Below are 15,000 nucleotides of genomic sequence, written 5' to 3'. Positions count from 1 at the left end.
CCACATAAAGCCTTAAAGGAAATTTGAAAATGTTGAAATGCCAAAGCCTTGGAGAATGCTGCATTGTGGTAAACATTTTAGAGTAACAATTCTACAACACAACAGGAAATTTGCTCAAAAACATAATACAGTTGAGTCTTGCATCCTTGCATTACAGACAACTATGTAAGGCAGACACTTGGGTCTGTCCCTTTAATTTAAAGAAGTTTAGGAAATCAAAATGCATTTGACATGTCAATTTTATTGACCTAGTAATCTGAGCTTAGTATTGTACTGTTTTTAGACTACAGCGGGGATCAACGTTGCGACCCGTGGGGTCGTCAATGCGACCAGCTTTTACTCAGTGGCGACCAAATTTTCTTGCCTTGTCGCCAACCTGGCCCCCAAGATGGGTGACTTTCCTCTTTGGGAAAAGGTACACTAATGATAATCCGTTATCCTTCACAAAACTAAATCCATTAATTCTTAAATATAATTTTTGGCGACCAGAATACTTGTTCTGGCGACAAAAAATGAAAACTTGGGGCCAGCTGGCCCCAATACTTTTTTCTGAAAGTCGAGCACTGTACAGTGCACCTACAATGCACTTGTGGCAATTTATCGCCGACTTTTAAAAGAGTTACATGTACTGAAGGAAAATTTTAATTAGTTTTTTTCAATTATTACTAAAATGTGAATGTGATGTATGGTCTAATTGTCATTACAGCCCTCAAGTCACGAGATTTGAGCCTGCCCTGGTAATACGGCCACCCCCTTAATAGCGCCAATTTTTCTTACCCATTGGTGAGCATATTAACAGGGTTTGACTGTAGTATGAATTTTGTCCCCAGCTACTTTCATTGGAAAACAGAAGAAAAATAGAACCAAAAGAAATCTCTAGCTGTTTGATTTTCCACTGACTTGTATTCACCTAGTCTGCTACACAGCCGTTTTTAGGGTCGTCACACAATGCTCCTCCCCACCAACGGCTGCTGAAAACCGAACTACATTTCTTTCCCGTGATTAGCCAATTATAATTCAGCTCCCATTTTCTGGAAGGTGTTCGCGCCACATTTGCGGTACTGTAACTCCTCCAATCACAGCTTTGCTTTTATCGGTGCCCCATGTGTGAATAACAGAATAATCAAAATCGTCGCGTGAAAACAAGCAATTAACTACAGTAGTATCGTCGTAGTTGAGTCCTATTCAAAATTTAGGAGATAAGCAGCAGCAACAAGCAAGTCGAGCAAATTGCGATGCACAGCATGGATGTGCTCATAAAGTTGCCAGGTATAGTTTCGGGAAATCGCTCAACGATAATTTATAAGATTGCTTTTTGAATCAGTACCCTTGAGAGTTTAGACTTCACAGGAACACAATGAGCACATCCGGCAGATTAAATTCTTCATTACATATCAGTACATATGCACATTAAATGAAGAACCAACCGATCCTGGTAAAAGTCTTCTAGGCCTATCAAACCTTTTTTTCACTTGGATTTTTCTTGACCACTTATAACGAACTTTTTTGCAAATTAACCTTTTCGTTGCTTGAAAACACAGAGCCCGTCTAAATTCAGCGACGATTGATTGATTTGTCGTAAACTGAGAAGCGTGCTCGCATCCTAGCACCCTGTGGCTCACGTATTGTCAAATTTCTTATACATGATTGGCTTGTTCGTTAGACCACAAACACAAAGGGAAAGGAATGTAGTTCGGTTTTCAGCAGCCGTTTGTAGGGAGGAGCGTTGCGTGACGACACTAAAAACGGCTGTGTAGCAGACTAGCATTCACCCGGCAACTTGAAATCATATTGACAGCCCTAGACTGTTGACTGCAAATCCTCACATTCACTTCAACACAATTCAGCCAAAACATGACAATAAAAACATGTAAATAATTAGATACTATCGTACCCTGCAATTTTATTCTTTAGTTTCTTGCTTGGAATGATGGCTATGTCTTCACAGACTCGCTTGTTGGTGTGAAAGTCGAGAGTCAGCAAAGGGTAATACTTCTCGATGATGACCCTTGAGGCCTTTTTCACCGTCTTAGTTCTAACACGACCCTATAAATATCAAAAACAAACAGCTAAAATACAGAATTTTCAGATATTCTAAAAGTATAATTGTTAAAAAAGCACCACCAGTATATGTTTGATTTAAATAGAGAGTCTCCATGCAATCTCAGCTTAACTACAACTGAATTAAGATCACTACAACTTGCAAGCCATGATATAAACACAGAGACATTTCGCGACGCAAACAGCTGTATTTGAAACGCGTGTTGCTATTTTAAAACGGTAAATAAAGAAAACTAGGATAGCCATCATTTTTAGTTACTCAAAATACGCAAATCCGCGACAGCAAAGAAGAAACACAGACTTAAATAACACAGCAACACAGCAATAACTTGAACGTGCACTGGAGTGGTTTATTACGAGCGATTATTTTTTTCTTTACTTGAAACATCGTACTCAAGAGTATTAGGAATAATAGATTACTTATTTATCTCTGTAAATGCAGTACACATGTATCGAAAGGGATAAATTTAAGACCGATGGCATCGGATTCTTATCAAAAATTATGAAACCCACCATCTTGAATCGAGGAGAAAGAGAGAGGACAATCCCATGATCCTTTGCCAGTTCGACTCCTCGATAAACTGCTGCCCAAATTTTCTGTTACACGTGCGCGCGGGCTCTTTTATCTGCCAACGGACCAGGAAACTGGAAATTGAATATGGTCACATAAAGAAAAATCGAAGGTGGTGTTCTCACACACTACTCAACGTGAGATCGTATTAGCCTTGAAGCTAATATAATGCTATCAGGCATTACAGGAGGACCTGACTTGGGGGACCACATCTCAGTTGTAACTACTTTCCTGACCTGATGTCAGTCAGGATTTGATTGTGCGGTGTGATCGTTTATTACACCTTTGTTTTCAAATACTGATATAATCGCCAAAACATTTATTCTACGAGCGAATGTACAGGGCAACAAAGTAATCTAGGAGAGGGAAGGAAACGCCGAATTAAGCAAATTCCAGTTCAACCTCGTTCCCAGGGTTCTCTCCTACCCGTCCCTACGGATAGGAGAGAGAACCTGGGAACGAGGTTGATTCCAGTCATGTTATAATAATAGGCCACTACCGAGTCCCAAAAACCCTCACTTTCAAAATGAGGCCAAGCGCACAACCTTTCTTGTCCATTTCGAAGGTTGAGCACTTAACCTCGTTTTGATACATAGGCCAGGGGAATATTTATATTAAACACACAAAAACTCAAAGGAAATATTCTTTTATTGCAGAAATACAGTTTACTGATAGTTACCAATATAGAATATTTCAAACACAATCTTTGCATTGTATTTGATACTATATTACATATATCATATACTAAAGCAATTATTCTATTATTGCAATGTATACTACAATAGCAATCCTTACATTCCTCCCACAATTTTTCCATCAACTACGCCCGTGCTTGAGAAATAAAACAAATAAGTTATATAATATTGATAATATTGCCCGAGGACCAATTTGATACTTTTCTGATAATCATTTGTTGTGAACTGATGGATGGTTTTGTAAACATCAAAAGTAACAGAACTGTAAACTATTGCAACGACGATGCAAGTTACTTTTCTCTTGCTAAAAACACTCTTTTGAAAATCTCGTTTTGGCCACTACAAAGGCCACCGTTGTGCCATTGCAAATAAGATCCTAGAAATTTGCTTATCGTTTGCAACCTAACCTAGAATGTAGCTTCAAACCAAAAGTACATGAGATTAAGTAAAAGACTGCCTCCTAGTCTGTGTAGCTGGCGGAATTCAGGGGCGGATTTTAGGAGGGGTGCACTCGTCTCTTGCTCTACTTCAACACCAATAAACCTCATAGTTTTTTTTTTGCAGAATACCAGTTGTATTAGAAAACCGCAGGTCATCTCAGGGGGGGGGGGGGGGTTGCGCACCCCCTGCACCCTCCCCCTAGATCCGCCCCTGAAACAAGGCCGCGAAAAACGAGCCGGCTAGACAAGCTAACTGCCTCCAGGTTACCAAGGTTACAACTTAGAGGTTTCCTATGCGCCCTTAATCTCATCTCGTTGACGCAAGCTCCAGTAAATACATGCACAGTGTCGTCGACTGATACAAAAATCGACCTTTGCCATACAGCAAGATTATTGATTCTTTTTATATATTATAGATCCATTAATTTACTTTATTCAAACTTTTAACGTCTGGGGATCCGAAAAAATAACAATTTAAGATAGAAATCCTTGTGAACAGTCTTGATCGACGACTTAATAAAATATATGAAATTGTGTGATAATAAAAATGTGTCTGAAAGATCGGTCTCTTTTTTCATTTCAAAAAAAGCAAAAAATAGTTTCACGGTTTAGACGCCCTCCTCGTCAAAAAGGCAATTCGTATTTCTTTAGACTTTTCGAGACCAAGTCAACGTCTTTCAACAAATAAGCATAAATATGTCGTTGACCTAACTAATATATCGTTGACAATCTTAATGTTTATGCTCTAAGGAGCCACCTCAAGTACTTGGAATTAAATACATGTGAAAGGTAAAACTCATACCCTAGTTTTATGTTTTAAGATCTTTAACATGAGATAAGTTATTTTACACAGATCTTTTGAACAGTTAGAGCCTTGACACGAAATTTGCAAAGATGCATGGCTTTCAGATAGCACTTGAGTATAAAGGCCTTAGGTGACCACAAGGCCCCGAACTTGTACTAACAGACTATCAGTCGATGACATATAGGCTCGATTACCAGCCTCTGTTCGCCAGAGGGAAATGAGCCCGCATTCACCCCCTTCACTTTGGGAAGGATCAAAGACCGGACCCGGGAGATGGCGGGAATCGAACCTACATGATATATTAACCCTTTTCAGCACTAATATTCAGATTCAAATTCTCCTAACTGATTTCCATACATTTAATTAAAGAATTAGTTGAGAGAATTTGACAAAAGATCACAGAATTTTCTCTATAAAATGGATATAATAAAATTCATTACGAGGTAGTTCTTGGTTGCTTGCTTGTTTTAGTGCTCGCTATCTATGTTTATCCTGGTTCTATGAAAAAAAACCATGGGTCTTTGTTGTCACGAGTGCTGTTACTCCCAAAGGGCAGCATAGTTACCATACAAGACAAGAGAGAGGGGTCCACCCGCTGCAAAGAGCTTGGTACCGGTAGGGTCATAACAGTGTGTGTAGACAGCATTACTGCAACACGCATGCGTGTGATCAAAAATGTAATCAAATTGTCGCAGGTCTCGCTATAAGATAAAAGTTAAGCATTAGAAACAGGATATGACTATTGCATAACTACTGCCAAACTCATGAAATAATGAACGAGACAAGCAGACAACAAACTATTATTACCATTGCCGTAGTTTTCTCGTTATTGATTGGCTTTTTACTTGCAAAACAATAGAATCCTACAAATATTTCGACTCTGATTTTTTTTTCTCTAAGCGTTTCAGTGAGTCAAGATTTTGTTACAGGATTTGAAGAATCAAATCAAATAACTGTAGAACTTTTTTCTCCCAATAAAATCCCTCGTTATAATTTCCATAGAACCCTAGGTAACGCGAAAGCAAAATTCTCTGTCTTATTTCCTTTTTTTGCCAAGAAATACAATTTTTCCCTGACTTTTTGCAAAACTCCCTGATTTTGGAAAAAATAATTTATTGCTTTTCCCCTGGCAGTCTTGAAAAGGTTATTTCAGTTCAGCCTCCCAAGTGCTACTAACATTCCCTTTTAAATTCAACTAAATATAAGTGTGACTCTAATCAAAATACAGTGCCAATGCAACACAGGGCCAAAAGTCAGGATAGGCCCCCTTGCATGTCAAATAACTATTATCTTGCATCCCAATTTGATCAAGAGTTCCACTCAAAGTTCTTAAAATGGAGAGATCTGTATAATTTCTTACCAGCCAGCCTTTTCCTGATCTATAGCATAACATTTGATCGGTGTTCCTGTGTGCCAAGAAGCTACAAGTTCTCATGTCAAAGAAAAACAAGGAACCTAGCCCAGTGCCAACAGTAAGCAGCAGGTCTCGGAAACTCAGTGAGCGTACCCCTATATATTGAAATGACATCTGTGAGCTACATGTACACATACAACAACCAATATTTCAGTATTAGCAGCAATGTTGCTCTTGAAAAACATGTCAAGTTCACTGGCATTTTATGACAAAGAAGTGCTCTGTGAAACGCACAAAATAATAATGTGCAAAAGACATTACTTTGAGAATGAAATATTACACCTGAAATGAGTAAAATTAGTAGAGAGGTGGGTAGGGGAAGACCTTCTCCCACCTTCAGTCTTGAGCTTAAATCTCGTAGGTAGTGTGGTTTTTAAGTCCTAGCATAGAACCTTTAATTCTTGCCAACAGGCTGAAATGATTCTTTCAAATAATGGTAGAGTCATGAAAGAGAGGTTTTATACCAAATTTTTCTTTGGAGGTTCTTTATCTGTTGTTTATCATAGTTGGGTAGCCTGCATAACAACAAGGCTATCACTGAGATGTCAAGTTGCATGACCCCCATGTACTATCACAGAAAACAAGGCAATTAGAGCCAAAAGAACTACTTCCTAGCTTTATATGTCCTCACCTACTAATTGCATATGTTGTGGTTCAAGTTTATCCTTGGTTTCCCTTTGTTTTAAACTCATTATCATACACTACCATGCCATAAAAAAAGGAAATAAAATTCAAACCAAAGAAATTGAACCACAACATATACAATTAGTAGGTGGATATTTAAACAGCTAAGAAGTTCTCTTGGCTCTAATTGCCTTTTTTTCTCTGATAGTACATGGGGGTCATGCTTAAAGTAGCAAAGGGAAGTCCCCAGCAGCCCCCAGCCATTAGTGATAGCCCTGGTAACAGTAAAAAATAACACTTATTATGCAGGCTACTTAGTGGATTTTTGTTGTGAATTGTAATGATGACAATAAATGGCAAATTTAGGGTTAGCCTGTTCACCGACCCTCTATTTTAACTTCAAAGTCCGCCGAGTGCGGGTCATAAAATATAAACTGCAGGGGATTTATTGACCACCGGCGAAAGGGGGTAGTGGAGCGCATTCACTTTGCTTGCGAGGTCGCCTATGTTTTTGAAAACAACGAAGAGAAAAATAAAACGTCCGGTTATAGGCTAATTTAGGGTGCTTTCCTTTGGGATGAATCAGGATCAACATCAGTAATCCAAGATCACTTGGATCATGGTACCTAAAATGAACCTGTGAATCCTTTCCCAGGGTGGATTTGTCGGTTCCTTTGATGTGCTAAGATCTGAGTGATCTCAGATCACTGATCCTGATCTGGATAATCCCAATGGAATGCTTCCTTAGATGCATGGCCATAATCACTGTGTGAGAGAAGAAAACAGCTCACCTGCACCACGATCACTGGAGCTAATAAACCCCACAGCTTTTCCACACCTTACATCATAAAATGAAATGTGTGACTGAGAACCAACAGCAAAAAGCATGTTGTCCTTTTCCAAGGCCAGGCACACTGTTTCATCTGGATATTTCAGTGTCATGGTACTTTTCTACAAGACACACAGGACAATAAATTATTTATCAAGAAAGAAAATATGCCAAGAAACAGAGAGGAGGTGCATCTAACCAGTACATGAACCATGGCCATGGGTTTGATTCCCATTACAGACTCATATTTTTTTGTTCTCACTTAATCGCACTTGGTTATTTATAATAAAGACAGGTCTGTGTGAATTTGCTAAAAGGTGTCCTCTAGGTTTTCACTAAAACATGGGCATTGCCCGTGTTCATGCCAGGGTAGCTGGAAAAAATCCGGGGTGGTTGCTGTCTTGCTAGGTGCCACCAGATAGCACAGGCCCTGACCTAACAGTGGGCGGGTGGCTGGCAGCTTTGTGTCAAAAGTAGGGGTGTAGGGAGGGGGGTTTTGACACTTTGATTAGAGTTTCAACTTAGAAAGCAGTGCAAAACCAAGGAATTTTAAATCTTAATGATAATATTTATTACACAGCTCAGGGGAATGATTGACTGGTCATAAGTGCCATGGGTGGGGAGGGTGAGTTCTTGGTTCTTGGGCTTGGCTGTCTAGAGACTGAGTGCAGGCACCTTGTATCAAATCCAGTCAGACAGGAATGTAACCAACATTGTTAAAACCCAGATGATGCACTGCAGTGCTTTTTCCTTATTTGTTACAGGATACTAAGGCTTTAAGAACTAAATAAAGTATACACAGCTGTCATAATCTTTAAAAAAACTCGTGTAGTAAATGTAACAACTCACAAAAAATTAGCGCTTTTTTGAGTTTTCCACTTTTATTACCCATAACATCAAGTGAGCACACTGTAGTTACAGGTGTTATGGGTTACAGCCCTCACTGGCAACAGCACTGACTCTAACAATCTGCCATTTCACTTTCAGTACTTTAACAACTACAATGTTCAGACAAAAAAATCTTTGGAGAGTTTTAAAGGGCATGTAAACCCAAAAATGCTACAATTTTGTTTGATATGAGTAGGATGTATACCGAAAGTACTTCATAAAACTTCTATCTTTTTTTCGATACAAGCCTATTTTGACCCGAGAAATCACCTCTGAAAGTTCACTTCGTCCGCCATTTTGATTCCACCATCTTTGTTGTGACGTCACGAGTGGAATCTCTGCCTATCGGAAGTCAAAAACATCTTTGGGACCTTTACGAACACGTGTGTTGTCTAGTTTCCTACAAGAATATTTTTTTTGGTTTGACAATGGTAAAGCGGTGTGTCGTTGGATCTTGTAACAACCCGAACAAAACAGGGTATTTTACTCATTTTTCCCAAAAGAAAAAAGAATTCGGCGCCAGTGGATTAAATGTGGAGACTTCTTACGACCTACGGAACACTCCATAATCTGTGGCGCTCATTTTGCACACGAATGTTTCGAGGATTATGGGATGGTAAAAATGGGACTTAAAGATAAAAGAAACAATTTGAAAAGCGATTCGGTGCCCGCAATTCAGTCCCAGAGACCCGAAGTATTGCCCGAAGCGCGTAAATTAGCGGACTATGGAGAGCGAAGAAAAAGAAATATCGGCGCCTGCGAGTCAGACTTCTGGCAAAAGGTCACGAACAAGTAGAGGTGCACACAAGTTATCAGTTTCTAGGGTAAGTACGCCAATGTAATAATTAAGAAGGATTTTTTTTGGTTTGGTCAGTATTAACCGTTCCCCCTTCCTCAAGTTTATTCAATCTTTTTTCACAGATATTGGCCGGTAACAAACGTGCCTCCGTCACTGCGAACGCCGTCACGTCAGCTTCTGAGTCTATGCCCGTCGACACTGAAACAAGTCCTTGCTCTGAAGATGTGACATCTCCCAGGTTTAAAGAGGCAGCAGTTCAATGTGATATTCTGCACGAAACGTCTCTAGGTAAAGGTAGGTTACGCTTAGACATAATCTTACCTCGCTTTTTTCTTGCCCCCTAACCGATTATCTAGTGTAGAATCTCTATCCAGCAGGCACACAATTAGAACCCTTGAGAGACGATTTTCAAGAGCAGTGCGACCTTATAGTTACAGCTCTTTTAAGCACTAATACACCAGAATGCAGCCCTGCTAAAAGTCTAGGAGGACGCAGCGTGGACGATGACAAAGATTTCGATTATGTTCAACCGACTGATTTGTCTCTTGAGGAAGCCGAGGACGACATTGAAGAATATGAGGGGAGTCCGTCAAAGTAACGTACCGCCGTACACTGGTTATGTTTTTGAAGAGATATCGCACTTTGTTTGATTGCTTTTTTTTTCTTACTTTTATTCTTATTCGTTAAAATATAGGTTAATTATTGCAGGTTTGGTGGCTGTAAACCAATGTAGGAGGTGCCAAAATCCGCAGGAAATCTTTGGCGTATTTTGTTTACTGCACAGGAAGGGAGCGCCACTCTTACTTTTCTGCCAAGATAACCCCAACACCATCGCACAAGTTGACGATAAGCGATGTAGCGAAATTTTCTAGACACGAACGAAAGGAAAAATGTTGGAATAAATATATAACTACGAATATGCAGTCATATTTAAACTGTTCATAATTTTTTTATGTATATAGTGAAAATTTTAGAACTAGTGAACATACTCGTGCCCTCAATGACTGTCTGTGTCATGTTGTTGCCTATATGCATAATACGTCGTTTCAAGGACCCTCACATCCAAGCAAGTAGACTGAAATCCTGGATGTTCTGTTATACAGGACATTTGGACCTCCGTCTGCTCTTCAATTTTTTGCCATATTTGCCCTCTTTCATGACAACATACGTTTTCGGGTACTGAAGGCATCGTCTGACACATTCCACACCTAAATTACAATAAAAAAAGTAAGGACCTCTTTCATAATGGCTTGAGTTGATCTTAGTCTCATGATAAAATTACTCCAAAATAAAGGCAAAAGGTATAAGCAATACAATTTAAGTCACAAAAAAAAATTACCAGTCTGTGTTGCCAAGACGATCCGTCTGACTTTCGGTTTCGTCCTCACGGCTTTGTTGTTGTTGTTGTCCATCATCTCGTTGAACTCTGCGAGGCTCATAACGATAGAGACGCGGACCTGTGTCTTCAGAAGGCTCTGAAGTTTCAACTACATCGCTGTCATATAAATTTACGTCGTAAAAATCACTTTCGTCGGATGAATTCTGCTCTGAACTATCCGAACTCTCACTTATCGCTCGATCGAGCCGCAATAGTGATAATCAAGTTGCGCAATAGACTGGTTCCACTCGTTACGTCACAGGTAATTTCATATTGTTAACCGGAAGTTAATCTGTCGTAGAAAAAGCCCTGTTTTCGCCTTCGGGGCATCGAATTGGCAGAAAATAATAGCAAAATCGTTTTTAGAATACTTTTTTACATATTAGGGGATAAACTTGTATTTTTGGGTTTACATGCCCTTTAAACAAACTTCAGATGTTTTTCCTTGAAATCCAACTTCTACCCAAACTTATGTGAAATTTATTAAAATCAGCTTCCCTAAGACTGTTCAATTTGAACACAACACATCACAAAAAAGTATCAGGCAAATTGAACAACACAAAGTCACACATTTGTGACAACTAACGCCTACCAAAAGATGACTGCAAAGTGCAGGCTGGTACCCTGTTGTGCTTTTAAGCTCTGTTTCCTTCAAAGATCTTTTATTTTGCTTAAATTTTGCTATTTACTTAAGTATTAATATTACCCTAAAATATTTAAACAATATTCCAGGCACATTTTTGACCAAATGTTTTTCCAAGCAGACATTTTCAAAGTCAAGTAAGTGTAGTAATTTTTCATTATAGCCTTGTGTATGTAATGTTTGATGTATTTATTTACTTAGTGGTCAAAAAAAGATAAAAACTTACCGCCTGGCATGTATTCATGTCCCAAAGATGAACATATCCAAGAGCTGACAATGAAACCAGTGTCTGAAAGAAACAAAATCAAACAGGATATGTATTGAGTGTTTGAACCTGTTGCTTGCCACACCATCTTCAATAAAATTAAAATTTATTAACACTTTATATTATCTACACATGACTATGGATAAATATAAATAATTCAATAAAAAATAATATTACATTAAGATTTTGTGAAAAATGTCTGACTTTGTTAAAGAAATAAAACACAGACTCCTTTATCTACAGGAATACATTATACAGTAGCAGTAATGGGAAGAAGGCTGGTGAAATATTAATGATTGGAAAACAAATTGGAGTTGACCAATCTAGAAGTATAACAAAAAATAATATAATATATCATTACTTCATTACTTAGAACTGATTGATGCCAAATAATTAATACAAAGTAACTTTCACCTCCTACCACTGCTACACCTTCTAAAACAGGGTTCTCACCCATTTAAAAGCAATTTTCAAGGATTTCTCCCCTTTCTATCAGACATCACATCGACTTAAATTCTTTAAATAAAGGCAGGAAAAAAGATTGAAATCCTCTTGCTCAGTAGGCAAGTAAATTTCAGTTTTCACTTGCCCTACTTAAACATAACTTGCCCTAAGGGAATTTACGGTAATGCCTTATCATCTTTAGTTCTAAGGCACTGTATATAAAAAGTTAGAGATATAACAAAGTGTAAGAGATTACTTGTACTTAAATGCTGTGCTAGGTACAGAGTAACTACTGGAATTGACAAATGTGGTGATCAGAGGAGTAACGTGAGCAAGCAAAGCTGGAGCACTTGGATTTCAAATTGATTCATACTCTCAATCTAGTGTGTCACTCATCTTGTAGTTTTCAGTTTTGAAATAGTTTGTATCTGGAAATTATGTACCAAGCTGACACTTTCAGACAGAATCATAGGACCACTGAGGCTAATTCACTTGCCCAGTAGGCCATCAAACATTTCTTCTATTTTTACTAGCCCAAGATCCAGTTTACTTGCTTCAGGCAACCAGACCTGGGTTTTTCCTACCCTGTAAATGCAGTATTACCTGTAATTTCTCTTCTTGTTCAGGTTCTCTAACCATAAACCTTATGACACAATGCTCAAGTTTACAGATTTCTAGAAATTTCCAGGGACTGCACTTTTCCCCCAAACCTTTCTGGTTGAGTACCAGTACACTAAAAAGACACAAAAATGCATTTTTATACCTGGGAGTTTCTCTCATAAACCAGATCTCTTATTTTGTCTTTTCCTTTATTCTGTTGATCTAATGTACTATATAGTCGGCTGGCAGGTGATTTAATACAGAGGTTCAACTCATTATCTTCCTTTTGGGTGACTGGATCTTGAACACACCATAATGAGATACTACCATCTCTTGATCCTAAAGCAAAAAAAAGTTACATAAATATACATGTAACAGTGCAAAGGAACTATTAATAACTACCCCAGCTAAAAAAGAATAATATTATTTTACATTATTCATTCAAAATATTTCCCAGATTCTGATTGGCTAAAAGCACATGTTTAAATCACCATAACCAGTTTCTGATGACCAAATTTGAAAGAATTTTGTGTTTAGCGAGGAAATGACATCAAAAATGCAGCATTCTTGCAGGTTAATGCACCATTAACCGAGAAGACCTGGGGACGAGGTTGAGTTGTTTTGGTTGTGAGCTTGAAAAATGGGAGACATTTCACTCGTTCCAAGAGTAAGAATTAGGTGAAAAAATAGCTAAAAACATGCCTAAAAACATACCAAACCTAAACGTGCACTATCAAAGATGAACTTAACATCGATGGATCGATGGAGGTAAGCATGTTTTAGTCATGTTTTTTAAACTAGGAATTATTTTGAATGAATAATAAAACAATTACTGAATTCGGCTTTTGTATCATATAAAGAATTATGGAGATCTCGGGGGGTGTTATCCGCAACACCCTCTTCGATCTCCATAATTCTTCATAAGATACTCAGCCTTATTCCTTAATATTGTTAATTACTACACTCAGTCAGGGGTACATTCCTTCTAACCACAACTCTCATGACAAGCTTACTCTGACTTTAATGGGGCTTGCCTACAAACCTTTCTGGATGCATTCAGGCAGTTAACCGTTTAGTCCCTAAGAACAAAATTTGAATTCTCATTTGTTGCCCCTATTCATTTCCTACAGAAGTAGTGGGGAGAAGTTGATGAAATATCCAGCAAATTCATCTTGTGCGGTCATCTCCCTAATTCTCATGACCACTCTGTTTTACAAAGCATTGATATTACAAGGAGAAATTTGATGCTGATCACTCTTAGGGCTTAAAGGGTTAAGAAGGAAACTGTTGATCATATGATCCTCAGTGGCTTTAAAACTGTATCCAAAGTTAACAGATCAATAATCCAAGAATAAGACATACCTGCATCTGTATGTTAACTGGTGTTAATTTTTTTTCCAACAAAACAATGAACACGGTTGAGTTCTTATTGCTATCACATTTTGAGCTTAAATGATTGATGCCACGGACCTTATCCTTAAGGAAAAATTATTCAGTCCATAACATCTGGCAAAACTTGAAGAGGTACTTGATAAAACAAAAACATAAATTTTTAAAGCGCTCTTGACATACAGCTTATTTTAATCTAAATAGCTCTGGATTTGATTTTGCAATAAACCTCAATTCAGTTTGCTAGAAAATCTGGGCAGATCTTACATGCGTGTTTTGATGACCACTGAAAAAGACAGGAGATATACCTGCATTTTTGAATACCCAATTAAGATATCAGAGTTCCTTTCAAGTTATGCTTTACTTTCAACTAACCTGTCGCTAGATGAAAATCATCAATCCACTCCACAGAAAATATCCAGTCCATGTGTCCCTTAACAATGAAAACAGGTGAAATCAATATAACAAATAGTGCCTTCCCAACAACTTTTCTCAGAGTTCAAAATTGATACATGCAAACTGCAGGAGGATTTTCCAGGTTTTGACACAAAAAGCATCCTCTAGTTAAAGTCAATGCAATATTTTATGTTGAGTGCCATCAGTCCTCTATTTTCTCTTTAGAAAAAGCATTCAGGGGATGGGTGTCAGGGTGTGAAGTGTCACGGAGGGTGGTGCAAAAAAAAAAAGTCAAGAAGAAGACTATACTACATGAAACTTCACTTCAAGATGTGTCCGGGGAGTGAGATGCTCCAGTAATACAAGTGGCGAGTAGTCATTAATCACTGTCATTGGTGAAGATGGCTGAAGTAATCACTCAATTTGCATACACTGACCATGTATTGCAAGTGAATGAAAGTGAGTCTCAAGCCAGCCACTGGCCAGTGGCAGAACAGCGCTGAAAACATGCAATCAATAGGCTGATTTAGCAACAGGACGGGAATGTCAGTTGGCTACGGGAAAGCACGAGGAAAGGACTAAACATGACTTCTGGCGCCCAATTTGCTGCTTTGCCATTGGACAAGCCAGTTGTTTGATTTGCGCGTGCCGTTGTCAATTGACGTTCCCATTCTGTTGCTAAATCAGCCTAATATGTCTGCATTCTAATTAGGCTAGCTTATGGTGGCATATAAGTCAGAGCGGTTAAAACAACAAATT

The 15,000-nt window shown here is 38.4% G+C and overlaps 2 protein-coding genes across 3 annotated transcripts in view; both read right to left on the bottom strand.

Annotated features, from left to right (window-relative positions):
* The window catches only part of LOC140937635 (small ribosomal subunit protein eS17-like), a 115,661-nt gene that overhangs the window by 4,667 nt on the left and 95,994 nt on the right, over positions 1 to 15,000 (bottom strand). Inside the window, exons 1-2 of one of the 2 annotated variants that reach the window (XM_073387191.1) lie at positions 2,575 to 2,638; positions 1,895 to 2,046 (exon numbers count right to left, since the gene is read on the bottom strand). In XM_073387191.1, the coding sequence (XP_073243292.1) occupies positions 1,895 to 2,046; positions 2,575 to 2,577 (155 nt within the window). In that variant the 5' untranslated portion in view covers positions 2,578 to 2,638. Of the gene's footprint in view, positions 1 to 1,894; positions 2,047 to 2,574; positions 2,639 to 15,000 lie in introns of those variants that run through there. The other variant, XM_073387192.1, reaches the window with a different exon arrangement.
* LOC140937326 (DDB1- and CUL4-associated factor 12-like) overlaps positions 3,263 to 15,000 on the bottom strand; it is a 16,666-nt gene continuing 4,928 nt past the window's right edge. Inside the window, exons 3-8 of the mRNA XM_073386872.1 lie at positions 14,221 to 14,278; positions 12,620 to 12,795; positions 11,374 to 11,436; positions 7,402 to 7,561; positions 5,933 to 6,081; positions 3,263 to 5,273 (exon numbers count right to left, since the gene is read on the bottom strand). Coding sequence (XP_073242973.1) covers positions 5,112 to 5,273; positions 5,933 to 6,081; positions 7,402 to 7,561; positions 11,374 to 11,436; positions 12,620 to 12,795; positions 14,221 to 14,278 — 768 coding nt within the window. The 3' untranslated portion in view covers positions 3,263 to 5,111. The remainder of the gene's footprint in view (positions 5,274 to 5,932; positions 6,082 to 7,401; positions 7,562 to 11,373; positions 11,437 to 12,619; positions 12,796 to 14,220; positions 14,279 to 15,000) is intronic.

This window comes from Porites lutea, chromosome 5, assembly GCF_958299795.1.
Source record: "Porites lutea chromosome 5, jaPorLute2.1, whole genome shotgun sequence".
Lineage (NCBI taxonomy): Eukaryota > Metazoa > Cnidaria > Anthozoa > Scleractinia > Poritidae > Porites > Porites lutea.
The sequence above is the reverse complement of the archived record's forward strand: the minus strand, read 5'-3'. Positions and strand labels throughout refer to the sequence as shown.